This window comes from Mustela putorius, unplaced genomic scaffold (genome assembly GCF_011764305.1).
Source record: "Mustela putorius furo isolate JIRA1106 unplaced genomic scaffold, ASM1176430v1.1 tig00003974_pilon_pilon_pilon, whole genome shotgun sequence".
NCBI classification, from domain to species: Eukaryota; Metazoa; Chordata; class Mammalia; order Carnivora; family Mustelidae; genus Mustela; species Mustela putorius.
In genome coordinates, this window is record NW_025422117.1 from 16,230,232 (window position 1) to 16,247,022 (window position 16,791).

General features: G+C 35.9%; 1 protein-coding gene across 11 annotated transcripts in view; it reads left to right on the forward strand.

The window, feature by feature from the left end:
• MYCBP2 (MYC binding protein 2) overlaps window positions 1-16,791 on the forward strand; it is a 272,995-nt gene that overhangs the window by 21,915 nt on the left and 234,289 nt on the right. For all 11 annotated transcript variants that reach the window (XM_013057218.2, XM_013057219.2, XM_013057220.2 and 8 more), the window contains exons 2-3: window positions 6,958-7,033; window positions 14,744-14,959. In XM_013057218.2, coding sequence (XP_012912672.1) covers window positions 6,958-7,033; window positions 14,744-14,959 — 292 coding nt within the window. The remainder of the gene's footprint in view (window positions 1-6,957; window positions 7,034-14,743; window positions 14,960-16,791) is intronic.

The window sequence follows — 16,791 nt, forward strand, 5'->3', positions numbered from 1 at the left end:
TGTCTTCCTTTTTAAAGGATATTTTTGATAGGTACATAATTCTAGGTCTACACCTCTCCTTCCCCAGCACTGTTCAACACAGAGAATGGAAGCTATTAATCTTAACTGTTGTTCTTTTGAGTGTATCTTTTTTCTCTTGTTGCTTTTAAGATTTTCTCTTTATTCTTTGTTTCAGCAGTTTGACTGTGCCTAGCCTTTGGTGTGCCTTTGGTTTTCTTTGCATTTTCCTCTTGTATTTCCCTGAATTTCTTGAATCTCCGGGTTGATTTCTTTCCTCATGTTTATCAACTTTTCATTAATTACCTGTTCACATACTGCATTTGCTCCATTCTTTTTTCTGTCTTGGATTTCATTTACATGAATATGAGACCACTTAACTGTGTCCTACTTGTTTCATACTCTGTTTTATTCATCTCATTTTTTTCCCTGTGTTTGGGTTTGGATATTTTCCTTTTCCCTATTTGCAAATCCATGAATCCTATTTTCCTCTAGTCTAGTCTGCTCTTAAAATCACCTGACAATTTCTTGATTTCAGTTATTTATTTTTTAGAAAAGCTACTTGGCTTTTTAAAAATTAGATTCTTCTGAAAATTGCATTTCATCCTATTTTTCCATCTTTGCATCTATTTAAAATCCTTGTCTCCTAAATTCAATGACAGTTATTTTGAGTCTGCCTGATTATTTTCCTTCTTGTATATCTCTTAATATATTTAGTATTTGCCTAGCAGTTATTTTCTTTCAGAGCATTTTGCTCTTTGCTGTGTTAGACAAGTAGAATGAGGTGTTGACAATTTCCATCCTTTCATGAATTAAGGAGACTCCTCCTCTGACTGGGATTCTGTCTTCTAGACATTGGGAGACTGGGAAATTGACTCTGTTGGTACAGCCTCCCTATCCTCCAGCATCCCATTACTAAACTTTATATCACTAGGGAAACTGCCTATGTATTTGAGGCTTTTCTAGATTTCTGGTCTCACTCCAGCTAAAGCTCCACTAGTTTCTGGTTTTCTTTAGTAGAGTTCCTCTGTTTAAACTAGGCTCAATTTGACCTCACGTGTATCCAAACTTTCCAAATACCCCCATGGAGGAAAATGCCAGTGGTCTGAGCTCACCATGGAAGTGCTCTTTCATCTCTGGAGTTTTGGTTTATCTAGTTCTTAATTACTTCCACAGTGTTCTTAGGCTAGTCAAGTTTTTGAAGAAAGAAAAATGGCTTGCTTCTCTCTAGTATCATCTTACTTTAAGGAAGCGGAAGTCCAGAATTTATCTTTGCAAAAGGAAAGACATAATTTTAAGAATGCTTATTTGTTCCACTGTATGTTTTTTCCTGCTTTGTCGAAGATTATTTGACCATAGGTCCATATCTGGGCTCTCTGCTCTGTTCCATTGGTCTATGTGTCTGTTTTTGTGCCAGTACCATGCTGTCTTGGTGATCACAGCTTTGTAGTAAAGCTTTGAAATCAGGCAATGTGATGCCCCCAGTTTTTTTTTTCTTTTTCAACATTTCCTTAGCAATTTGGGGTCTCTTCTGGTTCCATACAAATTTTAGGATTGTTTGTTTCAGCTCTTAAATACCAGTGGAATTTTGATTGGGATGGTATTGAAAGTATAGATTGCTCTAGGCAGTATAGACCTCTTAACAATGTTTATTCTTCCAGTTCATCAGCATGGACTGTTCTTCCATCTTTTTGTGTCTTCTTCAGTTTCTTTCATGAGTGTTCTGTAGTTCCTTGAGTAGGATGAATACCTACTTTTGTATCAACATATAGGGACTGAAGGAGATTATCAACATGTATGAGACTGGAGGAGATTATACTGAGTGAAATGAGTCAGGCAGAGAGTCAATTATCATATGGTTTCACTTACTTGTGGAGCATAAGGAATAACACGGAGGACATTGGGAGATGGGGAGGAGAAGTGAGTTGGGGGAAATTGGAGAAGACAAACCATGAGAGACTGTGGACTCAGGAAAAAACTGAGGGTTTTGGAGGGGGGACCTTGGGTGAGCCTGGTGGTGGGTATTAAGGAGGGCACATATTGCATGGAGGATTGGCTGTGGTGCATAAACAATGAATTTTGGAATACACACACATACAAAAATTAAACTAAATTTAAAAAAAAGAATGTTTATTTGTATGAGCATAGTGATATTTTGAACAGTTTTTATCTGTGTTGCATACTAGTAGTTACTTTTTTTCTTTCTCGTTGAGCCTGTTTATCAAAGTACACTCTAGACCAGAGGTCACTAACTGTGACACAAAGACCAAATTGGCTCAGAGCCTGTTTTGTATTGCCTGTGAGCTAAGAATGGTTTTGATGTTTTTAAAGGTTTTAAAAAAAAAAGTGTTTTGTGGCATATAAAAACTATGAAATTCAAACTTCAGTGTTCCTAAATAGTTTGTCTATGTCTGCTCTCTTGCTGTAATGGTTGAGTAGTTGCAACAGAGATCCTATAGCCTACAAAGTGGAAGGTATTTACAGTCTGCCCTTTATAGAAAAAAAATTTCTCTATTCTTGCCTTAGACCATAGACTTAGGAATTTTTCATTTCTCATTACTAAGGGAAATTAAACAAAAGATTGAAATCTTCTTATTCTAGAAGTTCTTTGTATTTGGACTTATTGAAACTCCAGTATTTTAGAGTTAAAAGGAATCTCAGAAATAATCTCCTTCATCTTGTTATTTTACAAATGAAGAAACAGATTCAGGATGAGAGACATTTTAAAATTAAATTTTGACTAACTTTTGTTTTTTTTTTTTTAGAAAACAGACTCAGCAATAAGCTGATAGAGAAACTAATGATCTATATCATGGAATAACGTGCAAATATTCATTTGTTCTTACATTGCAGGAAAAAAATTGTTTTTCCTTAAACCGTGGTAACTATTAAAATTTCTTCCTTGGAATTTTTAAAGTAAATATTTTTAAAATAAATATTTAAAGAATGTTAATAGCCTTTGCCTTTTATTAGCACACATAATTCTTTCAAATCTCATAGGTATGAGGTTCTTTTTGTGAAATGACTAAAAATCCTATGAGATCAATTCCAGACATTTTTTCATTTTAAGTTCCTATTTGATTTAGGATTTGAAGTCCTAAATCATCATAAATTCCAGGGTGAATTATTACTGTGTAAGACTGGTTTCTAGAGTTTTTCTTTTATCTGTCCATGCTCTGATATCATGAAAACTTTATTTAAACTTAGTTTTCAACTAAGCTTTTCCATTAGTTATATAAGGGGATGTTAGCTTACTGACAAATTGTATTTTTACTTTCTAATATTGACTATAGATTTTCTCCATAATAACTTTTAATTTATTACTGGCTTTCTTTTGACAGCCATCTACTTCTTACAAAACAAGCCAAATTAACAACAAGAACAACAATAACAACAAAACACAGTGAAATCAATTTGTGGGGATTTGGGAGAAGCTGATTCTTTATAGTCAGGAATTGGTGGGCTTAGGTTCATTAAAATTGTTATAACTAATTAAATGCATAGGAAGAAGTATTTTAGGAATATGTATTAAAGCCATTTGAACTTCAAAGATGTTCATTAAACAAAAACAAATATTGATGTATATTTGTGAAAACTTTTAGTCTGTGATGAGTAGGCTTCAGGAAAGTCATTTTTGGGGGGTTTATATATTCTACTTCTCTAAAGATTAGTTTTGAGTGAACCTTGATGTTTTTCTAAGTTGTACAAAAGGGGCTAATCTTTTAGCAGTTACATGTTCCTGTTGCTCAAATAACTGATTTCATTTAATATAAAAGAGAAGTTGTTTTTCTAAACCTTAATGAGAAATATCTGTTAATTTTCATTAACTTTCTGTTCATTTTTGATAATTCTTGAACAACCATGATATGTCAGGCAGTGATGCAGGTCTTGAAGTGGAGTTGAAATAGACATTTTTCATGCTCTAGCAATGCTCATAGTTGGATAGACTGTATAAGCTGGTATATCTGTTCATATGTCCCACAGGACACTATTGATCAGTCTTTTTCTTTACTTTTGTAGCATGCTCTCTGGGGGAAATCTTATCCGTGTACCTGGTTTTCCATTACCTCCATTGCACCAAAATCTGCATAAAATCATTTCATGGATAGCTCCTAAATGGATATGTATGGCTTACATATCCTTTAAATGTATCTGTGTATCCACGAATCTAACCTTGGTCCTCTGAATAATGCTTAAAGCTCTGAACTTCTGTCTCCTTCCTCCAACTTTTTCTTTCTCTCAAAATAGTATTGAGTACTTTGTTCAAAGTACTTTTTAGACTAAGAAGCTATAGAGCACAGCGCAAGAAATACATGGCGTCTGTACTCTTGGCACTTACAACTTGGTGAAGGAGTAATGCATTGCACACATAATCCCATACATAATTATAGTTGTAGATAACACAGTGAAACAAGTGTAAGTGATGTGAGAGTGAATATTAGGGAAATTATCCCAATCTGGGACATTACAGAGTAAGTGATGCTTTTATTGGGGCCTCAGAGATGAATGGTGGTTAGCAAAAGATGTGGGAGAGAATACCCGGAAGAGGGAGAGCCTTTATGAAAGCCCCTAAGTAGCTTAGCAGATCCACATAGCTAGAAGGATGTGTTTGTGGCTGGAGTATGATGAACAAGTTGGAGAGGGATGCAAAATGAGGCAGAGAGGCTGGCAGAGAGCAGATCTTGGTAGAAGATCTTTAAAGCCATGCTTTTGGACTCTAAGCCAAGAGAATTGAGTAGATACTAGTAGGGTTTTGAGTGGGATAGTTACCTCCTAGATTTGTGTTTCTATTTTTTTTTTTTTTTAGAGTTTTTATTTATTTATTTGAGAGAGCACACATGCTACTGAGGACATGTGAGCTGGGGGAGGGGCAGGGAGAATCCCAGGCAGACCTGAGGCTCAGCTCATAACCCCACGTGGGGCTGTATCTCACAACTGCAAGATCATGACCTGAGCCAAAATCAAGAGTCAGATGCTCAACCAACTGAGCCACCCAGGCACCCCTTCAGATTTGTGTTTTTAAAAGTTGATTTGGGGGGTGCCTGGGTGGCTCAGTGGGTTAAGCCACTGCCTTCAGCTCAGGTCATGATCTCAGGGTCCTGGGATCAAGCCCCACATCTGGCTCTCTGCTCAGCAGGGAGCCTGCTTTCCTTCCTCTCTCTCTGCCTGCCTCTCTGCCTGTTTGTGATCTCTCTCTGTCAAATAAATAAATAAAGTCTTTAAAAAAAAATAAAGAATTTAATTTTTAAAAAAAAGTTGATTTGGGTTCCTGGGTGAAGAATGAATTGAAGTAGGGCAAACATGGTTGTACAGAAATGAATTAAAAAGCTTTTGCAGTAGACCAACCAAGAAGTGGTGGTAACAGGTTATTAGAATTGCAGCCATGGAGATGTAGAGATGTAGAGAGCCGTAGAGATGTAGACAGATTCAAGAACTATTTATAACACATAATTGACAAGAATTTGTGATTATTTTGGTTTAGGGAGTAAAGCTGAAGGAACTGTCAAAGATAAATTTTCATATGCTTTTTCATGTCTGTTTTGCTGACATTTTAGTATCTTGAACTCAAACATCTTTAAAAATGAACTGGGGGCACCTGGGTAGGTCATTTGGTTAAGCAGCTGACTCCTAGTTTCCGCTCAGGTCATGATCTCAGGGTTGTGAGTTGGAGCCCTGAATTGGGCTTCGTGCTGGGCATGGAACCTGCTTAAGATGCTCTGTCTCCCTTTGTCCTTTACCCTTCTAAAAAAATTAAAAATAGGGGCACCTGGGTGGCTCCATCAGTTAAGCATCTGCCTTTCACTCAGGTCATGATCTCACGGTCCTGGGATCGCCCCACATTAGGCTTCCTGCTCAGTGGGGAGTCTGCTTCTCCCTCTCTATCTGCCTTTCCCCCAGCTCATGTTCTCTCTCTCTCTCTCTCTCTCTCTCTCTCACACACACACACACACACACACACACTCAAATAAATATATAAAATCTTGAAAAAAAAAATAGAACCAATGTTTTCCTTTTGGAAACTAAATTCTTCCCCTTGACTTTCCTGTTTTTGTGAATGACATCCCTACCTCCAGGTGGCCTAGGCATGCAACTTTTGTTTTGGTCACAACTTCCACTAAATTAGTTACCAAGTGTTAAGGACTCTAGCATCTAGTGTCTCTCCCTTCCCCTCCTCCTCTTCCTCTTTTCTTCCCCTCCCCTTCCTCTTCCTCCTCCTCTTCAGTAGCATCCTTTTGTTGATCATTAAATTATGTTTTTCATTCAAGTCTTTGAGCTCCTTGAGGGCAAAAACTGTCTTTTTCATGTTGTATTTTTTAGTACCTAACGGTGTGTACCTCAGTGTTAGAGACATACTTAAATAAAATAAAATTGTTTTCCCTGATTCTTCTTTCTTCCACTATAATTCTTATTTTTTGTCACATTTTTTCTGTCTCTTTCTCGAAGTCATTCGGGGGCATCCTTCTGCTTAAAGAATAATTTGGTCTTAGGCCTGTGACCTTGTGAAAAAACTGGCCACAGGATATAAGAAGAGTATGAGTTGAGGTCTTTTCTATAGCAATTTAGTAAAAATTGCTTCCTGTCCCTTTTTCTACTGTAGCCCTTGCAATTACAAAGAGTAGATTTTTCTGGGAAAGGAATAGACCTAATATTTATTGGCCTCCCCACTATTGAATAACATTTTAAAAACTTTATTTGATGCCATTTGCCTTTTTTAATTTTATAAAAATATTTGCAAAATTTAATTTTTTGATCATTTAATGTATATTTCTTAGCATTCCAGTGCTGTGTTATTATCTCAATAGCTATATTGTGTGTTAGTATCTTATGGGTGCATGGAGAGTATATTGTGTCATAGAACGTTTGCAGAAGAAACATTCAGATATCTAGTTTGGAAGTACATTTTTCATAGCTTTGTATATCCTAATAATGAACTTTCATAATTCTTTTTTCCACTTTTAGGAATAAGAAAATTTTAAATAAGAAGAAGTTGAAAAGAAAACAGAAGAGCAAATCAAAAGTGAAGACAAGAAACAAGGTAAAACTGCTGACAATTTATAGGGAGTAGGACTTTTTCATACAGTAATTGGAATAAAAATGCCAAGATTAAAAAGGTATAACTAGCAAACCATTTCATGTCTATTTTTTTAATTTTAATTTTTAAAAAGCCCCTTGTTACATAGTTATGCTATTTAGTTTCATTTGGGGGGCATTTCATGGCAGTGGCCTGGAAGTTAATATCTGGGTGATGAAAATTATTTACTGTTTATTCATGTTATCTTTGATCAGTTTTTTGGGGGAACATATCCATTTCTCTTCTCTTTTTTTCCTCATTCCTAACTATGTGTTCTAGAAACTGAGTAAAATTGGCTTGGACATTGGGACTTGGATTTGGCCTATGCATATGTCATGAGTTAGGGAGAATCTTGATATATCTATATTGTTCTGAGCTTTTTTTGGTGGTGGGTGGCTGTGCAAAAGAAAATGCAATATGGAATATTTTAATTAGATGAGACCGTAGAGGGCAAGGATCTTTCTTTTTCCATCTAAAGCGGAAGTAAGACTCTATTAAATCTTAGACATTTTCACTTTCTACCAAAGAGTCCTTTTTTTTTGAACAGTACTAAGAAGCATAGAGAGGAGAAAGAGGGAAGTCATAACTATGATTTCTGAACAGCTCTACTTTTAGTTAAAGAAACAATAGCTTAGCTTAGCCTGTATATCATATTTAAGTTTTAAAGACAATTGTTTCCTGCCCTTTTTAGTTCGTGTTCTTTCCATTTTGTAACTGAGAGAAATGTACTTTAAAGTAGTAAGCCAAAAAATAAAATTAAAGTATAGGGGATGAAGTTTACTTCATGGCTCTATCTTAAGACACAGCTGGATCCATCAGTAGTGTCAGCAAATGTGTGTCTTCATCTTTTGCTTCTGCTTTCTTCTGTGTGTGGGCTTATTACCTCTGGCTGAGTATGAAGGCTGCTGGGGGCTCCAGCTTCATCAGTTCTAGCAGAAAGTCTTGAGTATGATTTTTGATTGAACTTCCTCATTCACTTTGGCCTTGGAGATAGGGTACTTTGATTGGTTAGGCTGAGTTATGTTTCATCTTTCTTCTTTTGTCCTCAGGCTTTTTATCTGCTTTTTAGGAGTGCCTTGTGATAAGAGTGATTAAAAAAAGTTACTCCTTTATTCCTAAAACATTAATGCATACTGACCTTGTGAAGGCCTTATGCTGGGTATTTGGGAGAGAAAGATGAGTAAGAAATGTTTTCTGCTTATGATGGGCATGTAAAATAGTAAGAGTGTCGTTAGTCGTCCTCCTCTCTATTATTTTTCATTCACCTTTTTTCTGGAGTATTTTTCATTCACCTTTTTTAAAAAGGTTATTTTAAAAATTCCAGTGAGCTTCCCCCCCAATGTATTTTAAGAATGAACATTTCTTTTCAGCAAATGAAATAAGATACAATTTAACTGTATTACTTTATTTCCTTGCTTATTACTGTCATTGGCTCTTCTATTTCCCCTCGTCCATTAGCCATCTCCTTCATTCAGTTTCTTTCTTATTCCGCTTAGATAGCACAGTCTTAAAAAAAAAAAAAAGTACTTAATCTCTGTTAGTTTCCTGTGGCTGCTGTAACAAATTGCATAAATTGATGGCTTAAAACAATACAAATAATTCTACAGTTTTAGAATTCTGAAGGTCAAAATGGATCTGGGCTAAAATCAAGGTGTTAGTAAATCTGCGTTCCTTCTGGAGACTCTAGGGGAGAATTCATTTCCTTGCTTTCCAGCTTCTAGAGGCTGCCTGCATGCCTTGGGTTGTGCTCCTTTACACCTTCACCAGCAATGATTGGTTGACTCCTCTCATGTTGCGTTACCCTGACATGTTTTCACTGTTACCGCTCCTTCTTTGACTGTCCCACCACCCTCTCTCATTCATAAGGACCCTTGTGATTACATTGAGCACACCCAGATAATCCAGAATAAACTCTTCACCTCAACATCTGCAATTTATTCACATCTGCAGGGTACCTTTTGTCATGTAAGGTGACACATTCCCAGGTTGCAGGGACTAGGGGAGGGTATCTTTGGAGGTCAGTATTCTGCTTACCACATCTTCCTTTCTCCCGTTTGTTGCACTCATCTGACAAAATTTAATCCTGTATGAATCCAGCTGTTTTCTCTTTCCCTGCAGGTGAGTATTGTGTGCAGCTAAAGGGAGTTAAGATACCAGTATACATTCATGATTACCAGTCCCAAATGGACCTTGCATAGCTAGACTGTCTTCTTATTTTTTCTGATAAAATAGTTCTATGACTATTTCAAACCTTTTCACTCTCTTCTAAGTTGATAAGTCCTATCCTCTAACAAATGACTTTACTTTCTTTTTTTTTTTTTTTTTTTTTTTTTTTTTTTAAAGATTTTATTTATTTATTTGACAGAGAGAAATTACAAGTACACTGAGAGGCAGGCAGAGAGAGAGAAGGAAGCAGGCTCCCTGCTGAGCAGAGAGCCCGATGCGGGACTCGATCCCAGGACCCTGAGATCATGACCTGAGCCGAAGGCAGCGGCTTAACCCACTGAGCCACCCAGGCGCCCTTACTTTCTTATAGAAGAAGTCAAATCCATTACACAGGAAACTTCTTCAGCATCCTGTTACCAAACATGCCTGGGTCTTAGGTTAGGGTATTTAAAGCGGAATTTTGAAAGAAATTATCAAGGTTTAGAAAATTTCCATCATTCCCTAGCATTTCCTCATCCTTTGCTGCATTCTGTCTCTTCCTACAGCTATGGCTCTAGGCAACCACAGATGTACTTTCTGTCATTGTAAATCAGTTTTTATTTTCTAGAATTTCATATAAATGTGATCATGCGGTGTGTACTCTTTTGTATCTGGCTTCTTTTCCCTCAGCATAATGATTTTGAGTTGTATCCATGTAGTTGTATATATTAACAGTTCATTCTGGTTTGTGGGGTTTTGTTTTCTGTTTTTTGTTGTTTTGCTTTTGAGTATCCAGTTAGTGGATATATCTCAATTTGTTAATCCATTTACCTGTTGATATTTCCAGTTTTTGGCTATCACAAATGAAGCTGCTATGAATATTTGTGTATTAGTCTTCGTGGATAGATGTTTTTGGTTTTTGGAAGGATAAATGCCTAAAAGTGGAATGAGTAGGTGTTGTTTCCTTCCATGATTTGCCAAAAAATTGATAAGTCTCAAAAGCAACTTACACTGATGGCTTAGACTTATTATAGCCAAAGGTACAGAATAGGCAGCAGGAAAGAGAAATCAATAGTATTAGTGGTGTCTAGGGAGTTAAGGCATAGGCTTTCTAGTTCCTCCTTGTCTGAGCACACAGGATACACATTGTCTCTGACAGTGAACTATAAGGATATGTATGGAATGTTTCTGTTCAGGAAAGCCCACTTGAGTGTTAGAATATGAGACTTTTATGGGGGGGTTTGGTCACATGTAGGCATGTCCTGCTTTGCAGTCAGCCATGGTACGCAAAACTCAGGTCATCATCAATCTTGATGTTTGTACAAAGCAGTGGAACAAGCCAATAGGCCTGGTCCGTTGCTCTGGGTGCATTTTACAAAACCATCAGTAACTAACATAAAGAAAAGTCTAAAGACCATATTCCTAAGGATTGGCCCACAGTCAGCCCTGATTCCCTTGGGGAAATAACAAGGAATAAGCATTCATACCTGCATTGTTAACCCTTTTCTCATGGATGGCATGGTAGATGAATATTTAACTTGTCAAAAAACCATTCATACTATTTTTCAGAGTAATTGTTGCATTTTACTGTTACACCAGTAGTGTATGAGAGATCCAGTTGCCTTATATCTTTGCAAATGGTGGTATTGTTAGCATTTAAAATTTTAGTCATTCTAAATACATACGGGTATTTATTTCACTGTGGTTTTAGCTTGCTTTTTTCTAATAACTTACGATGTGAACATCTTTTCATGTGCCTTTGACTATTCATATCTTGTTATTGTGAAATATCTTTCCTGTCTTGCCTCCCCTTTTTATAATTGTCATCTTATTAAATTGTCAAGAGTTCTTTATGTACTCTAGATAGAAGTCCTTTGTCAGATATCTGTGTTGCAAATAATTCTTCCTGTTCTGTGGGGTGGTTTTTTGTGTTTTTATATAGTGCTTTAGAAGAATAAAAAGAGCCTCACAAATGTAATTGATTATTTTCTTATATATATGATTCATATAATTTGTGTTCTAAGAAATCTCTGTCTCCCCCAAGGTCACATAGATTTTTTTTCTATATTTTCTTCTAGAAATTTTATAGTTTAAGCTGCTGTATTTAGGCCCATGATAGGTTTATAGTTAATTTTTCTGTGTGGTATAAAATAAGGGTTCATGTTCATTTGTTTTCATATCGGTATTCAGTTAATTGGCATCATTTTTACAAAGACTTCTCTTTTTCTATTGAATTGTCTTAACACCTTTATAAAAAATAAGTTGACCATACTCTTTTGAATCTATTTCTGGAATTAATTTTTGTTTAATTGATCTATGTATCTTTCTTCACACCAATACCACACTGTTTTCTTTACAGTAGTTTTGAACTCAGGTCATATGTCTTCCAACTTTGGTCTTTTTTAAAAAAATGGCTTTAGGGCGCCTGGGTGGTTCAATTGGTTAAGTGACTCCCGTCTGCTCAGGTCATAATCCCGGAGTACTAGGATTTAGTCTGACATTGGGCTCACTGCTCAACAGGGAGTCTGCTTCTCCCTCTGACCCTCCCCCTTCTCTCGCTCACGCTCTCTCTCTCTGTCTCATTCTCTCTCTCTCAAATAAATAAATAAAATCATAAAAGAAATTTAAAAAAACATTGCTTTAGTTACTTTAGGTCCTTTATGTTTCTTTATAAATTTTAGAATCAGCCTCTCAATTCTGTTTTCAAAAGTATCTAGAATTTTTATTGGGACTTCATTGAACTTGTAGATTTGAGGAAGAGTTGTCATTGTAATAATATTAAATCTTCTAATCAATGAACATGGTTTGTCTCTATTCTCTTTAGGTTTTCCTTAATTTCTTTCAGCAGTGTTATTTCGGTTTTCAGTGTACAGAGCTTGCACATAATTTTATTAAATATTAATTTTGTGGTTTTGATGTTATTATAAATGCTATTAATTTTTTTAAATTTTTTGAGATGATCATAGTAATGCAGTTGTAAGAAATAATACAGAGATTCTGTATACCATTCACTTGTTTTTCCCAATTGCTAAAGTATTGCATCACTGTGGTAAATATCACAGCCAGGAAATCCATATTGATCCAACCTACTGAACTTATTCAGATTTCACCAGTTTTACATGTACTCATTTGTGTTTGTATGTGGTCATGTATTTAGTTCTATGCAATTTTATCACATATGTGGATCTGTGGACAATTACCGCAGTCAGTGTGTACAAGAGTTTCATCACGGGGATCCTTTTTGCTACGTTATATAGCCATAGAGATTCCCCCACACTCACCCTCTTCTTTGACTCTGGCAATCACCAATCTATTCCCCATTTCCTTATTTTTTTTTCATTTCAAGAAGGTTATATAAATGTAAGCATGGGGACTGGCCTTTGCCACACAGCTTAATTCTCTTGAAATTTATCTCAGTTTTTGCATATATCATTAGTTTCTACCTTTTTATTGCTGGGTAAGCATTCCATGTAGTAAGCTGTATCGTGGTTTGTTTAACTGTTCACCCATTAAAGTACATCTGAGTTGTTTCTTGCTTATTTTGAATAAAACTTTTATGAATATTCATGTGCTGGTTTTTGAATGAACATGTGTTTTTATTTCTTCAGTAAAAATGTCCAACAGCACAGTTGCTGGGTTGTACTGTAAGGTGCATATTTAATTTTGTAAGAAACTGCTATACTTTTTTCCAGAGTGGCTGGACCATTTTATATTACCATTAACAATGTATAAGAGATCCAGTTTCTCCACATCTTCACCAGCATTTGGTGTTGTCCTTATTTTTTATTCTAGCCAGTCTGATAGGTTTGTATTATGTCTCATTTTGTTTTAATTTGCATTTTCCTAATGGCTCACTATAATGAACTTATTATTTGCCTTCTGTATATCTTCTTCAGTGACCTGTCTATTCATGTCTTTTGCCCATTTTCTAAATTGAATTGCTATTTGTTTTTTACTGTTGAGTTTTGAAAATTCTTTATATATTCTGCATGCTAGTCTTTTGTGAAGTATGCAAATAGTTTCTCCCAGTTCGTAACTTAAATGCTATTATTTTTTAAATTATATTTTCCAGTTGTTCATTCTTAGTATATAAATACATTAGCTTTTTTTTAATATGATCTGGTATCCCATGACATTGCTAAATCCACACATTATTTCCAGTGACTTTTTTGCAGACACTTTAAGATTCTCTACATGTCTTCTACAAACAAATTTGTCTAGTAGGTACTAATTTCTCACTATATCTTGTATTCCTTTTTCTTGGCTTATGACACTAGTTTATCTAGTACAATGTGGAATCACATTGTTGAAAATAGGTGTCTTTGCCTTGTTTGCATCTTAGGTTGCTGGTGTTCAGTCTTTTACTATGTGTAGCTATGGGTATTTCATAGATGCCTTTTACTCAGTTTTGGAAATTGTCTTTTATTCCTAGTTTACTTGTACTTTTTATCATGAATAGGTGTTTCATTTGTGTCAAATGCTTTTTCCATGTTAATTTAGAGTATCATATGTTTTTTCTATTGTTTTTGTTGGTATGGGGAATTACGCTGATTCCTTTCCCAGTATTGTTACCAGCCAGTTTTTTGGTAGATCATGATGTATTATCTCTTTCATATGTTCTTGGATTTGGATTGCTAATAATTGCTTGTTTTTAATATCTCTGGAAGGCATACTTACATGTTATTTGTCAATTAATTCTGGTATATATTTTTTCTAACAAGAATTAGTCCACTTTTTCCTCAGTTATTTATGGAAGAAGGGTAGAATTTTGAGACCAGTGTGTTCGGTACTTGAGGTGTACTTCCTGAATACTCTAATTTTTGTAACTTGCATTAATAGACTATCTTAAACCAGTTCTGTATAGTTCTAATATAAATGTAGATCTCAAAAGTGTGATTTGGTCTGATGAATAAAATGCTGGGCCAAAACAGAAATGGACTCTTGAGTTTTAACAATGAAATTACCAAGCACGTGATTTTTAGTATTTATTAAGACTGATAGCTGGGAGAGAGCTTCAGGAAAGCATATGTCCATAATCTGCAGAAATCTAATTTCCTAACAGTACCATAAAAAGTTGACCAAAATTAAAAATTCTGTTTTGTTTTGATTTCTGTTTAAGCCCCTAAATCTACTTTTTAAAGAAATCAAAATGTAATTTAACATTTGTAGTAGGTAACTGAGACTCCGTAATACATTTCATGTCCCCTAGAAAAGCAAAAAATTAATATCCTGTGATACTACAACAGTTAAGCTTTGTTGGCTCTATTCCTGTCATGGGCTCAAAGGGCACTCCTGTTAGATTCTCTGCCACTCTCCATCCCTTGGCAGTTTTGTTATTGTTGTTACTCAGAAAGTAATGAAGTGTAGAAGAAAGGGTACTTATGTAAATTGTTAGATTATCTTTGCTGTGTCACATGTCTGACTTCTGCAAGTCATCTAGCATGTCTAATCTTTAATTTTTTATTTAAAATGAGAATTGGTGATTATGGAAACAAATATGAAATTGATATATTCTGTCTTATATTTCAGTCTGAAAACTTGGAGAATACAGTAATCATACCAGATATCAAACTACATAGCAATCCTTCTGCTTTCAATATTTATTGCAACGTACGCCATTGTGTTCTGGAATGGCAGAAAAAGGAAACATTGTTGGCAGCTGCATCCAAGAACTCTGTGCAGAGTGGAGAGTCAGATAGTGATGAAGAGGAGGAATCCAAAGAGCCCCCTATCAAGCTTCCAAAGGTAAGTCACTTAAGTTCCACTTGGATGGATAACCTACAAGCATTCCAGCTATAGTACAAATATTTGCATTGCTAAAATACCTTTTTATAAAATTGTGCACTAAAAATTAACAGGGCTTATGGGGAAAAACAGGTTTGGGGCAGACCAGGAAACTGCAGTTTTATAGCTGGAGTGCTAACAAAGTCAGTAATTGGTAACTCAGTGGTAAGTACTTGGACAGCTCAGGAAGAAAGATCAGGGGCTTTTAAAAATGTACAAAAGCAGTAAAGTGGAATGGTGGATTGTAAACCTTGAGCCATTGCAGATAGAAGTGGAGCTCTGAGCCTGTCGACTGCTGTTAAAGTAGGCATAAGCAGAACAGCAAACTACCACAAGCCAAGGGCCATAGAAAGCTGGGGGTGCTCCCTTCTGGAGAGGGAATCTGGGGTACAGGTATGCATTTTTATTTTTCTTGAACTAGAACTAGAAGGGCTCCTGGCTGTGCAACTGCTGAGCTGAGAGCTCTTGCCTTTTCTGCCTAAGGATATAATTGTACTCTTGTTAGTTTGGCGCCCTTTGCCTAGGAAGAAAATTTCATATGAAGCAATAAGACTTTTACATTGTTCTGATATCATTCCTTATTTACCAGAGACTTGCAAGCTAATTGGTGTTATAAAAACATGTATGGTAGTAGAATAGGCTATTCTTAAGGTACTCCATTCTATTTAAGTATTAATATATTTTAAGACTGTAATGTTATTTTATATATAATATTTTGTCTATATTGTGGGTATAGTTGTATTTCTAACAAAAGACATATAGACATTTTTTAAAAAGGTACCTTTATCATAAATGATTTATGCATATTGCTTTTGTCTAAATATAGGCATTTTAAAATGATTTCCTTTATCATAAATGATTCAGGTCTGTTGCCCTTTTACTAAACTGACAGATACCTTAAAGCCATGCCTTGAAAACTTTTTTTTTTTTTTTTAAGATTTTATTTATTTATTTGACAGAGAAACAGATCACAAGTAGACAAAGAGGCAGGCGGGGGCTGGGGGGGACAGCTCCTTGCTGAGCAGATAGCTCAAAGCAGGACTCAATCCCAGGACCCTGGGATCATGACCTGAGCAGAAGGCAGAGGCTTTAACCCACTGACCCACCCAGGCGCCTGAAAAGTTTTTTATACACACCCAGAGGAGCTATCTTGTAGATATTTTGGTATTTGAAAATAGCAGCCAAGATAGAAAGTATGTTCCTCATCTGATTTTTTTTTTTTTTCTCACATCTCATGGTGGCTACTTCTAAGTGCACCACTGTCCTTAATCATTACTGTCAGGTTCTTCTCATTTTATGCTCAGCGGATGACTTGCTTCCTGTTTCATAGAGTAAGAGAGGTTTTGTGAACTTCCTCTGACTTTTAGTCAGTCACCTTCAAATATCCTTCTCTTGGGACTCTTCCTCCTTTAGTCCCTTTCTCTCCAGTGTCCTTAAGTGTACCTTCTTCACTACCTCCTTCTTCTACTTAAAACAAACAAGCTCATCTTTTCCATGTGAGTTCCTCTAGGTAGAGAGTTTTCCATCAGGTACTGACATGACAGGAAATAGAGTACAGTGACTAAGAACATGGGCCATGGAGTCAAACTGTCAGGCTCAAACACTCACCATTAAAAATACTAGCTCTGTGGTGCTGGCAAAGTTACTTGACTTATCTGTGCCTCAGTTTTGTCAACTGTGAAATGGAGGTAACATCTACCTCGCAGGATTGTAGTGAGGATTCAGTGAGTTAATAAATGTCATAGTTATAAATAAGTAGTTAGAAGTATCAGCTTAGGTGCAAACAAGGTGCA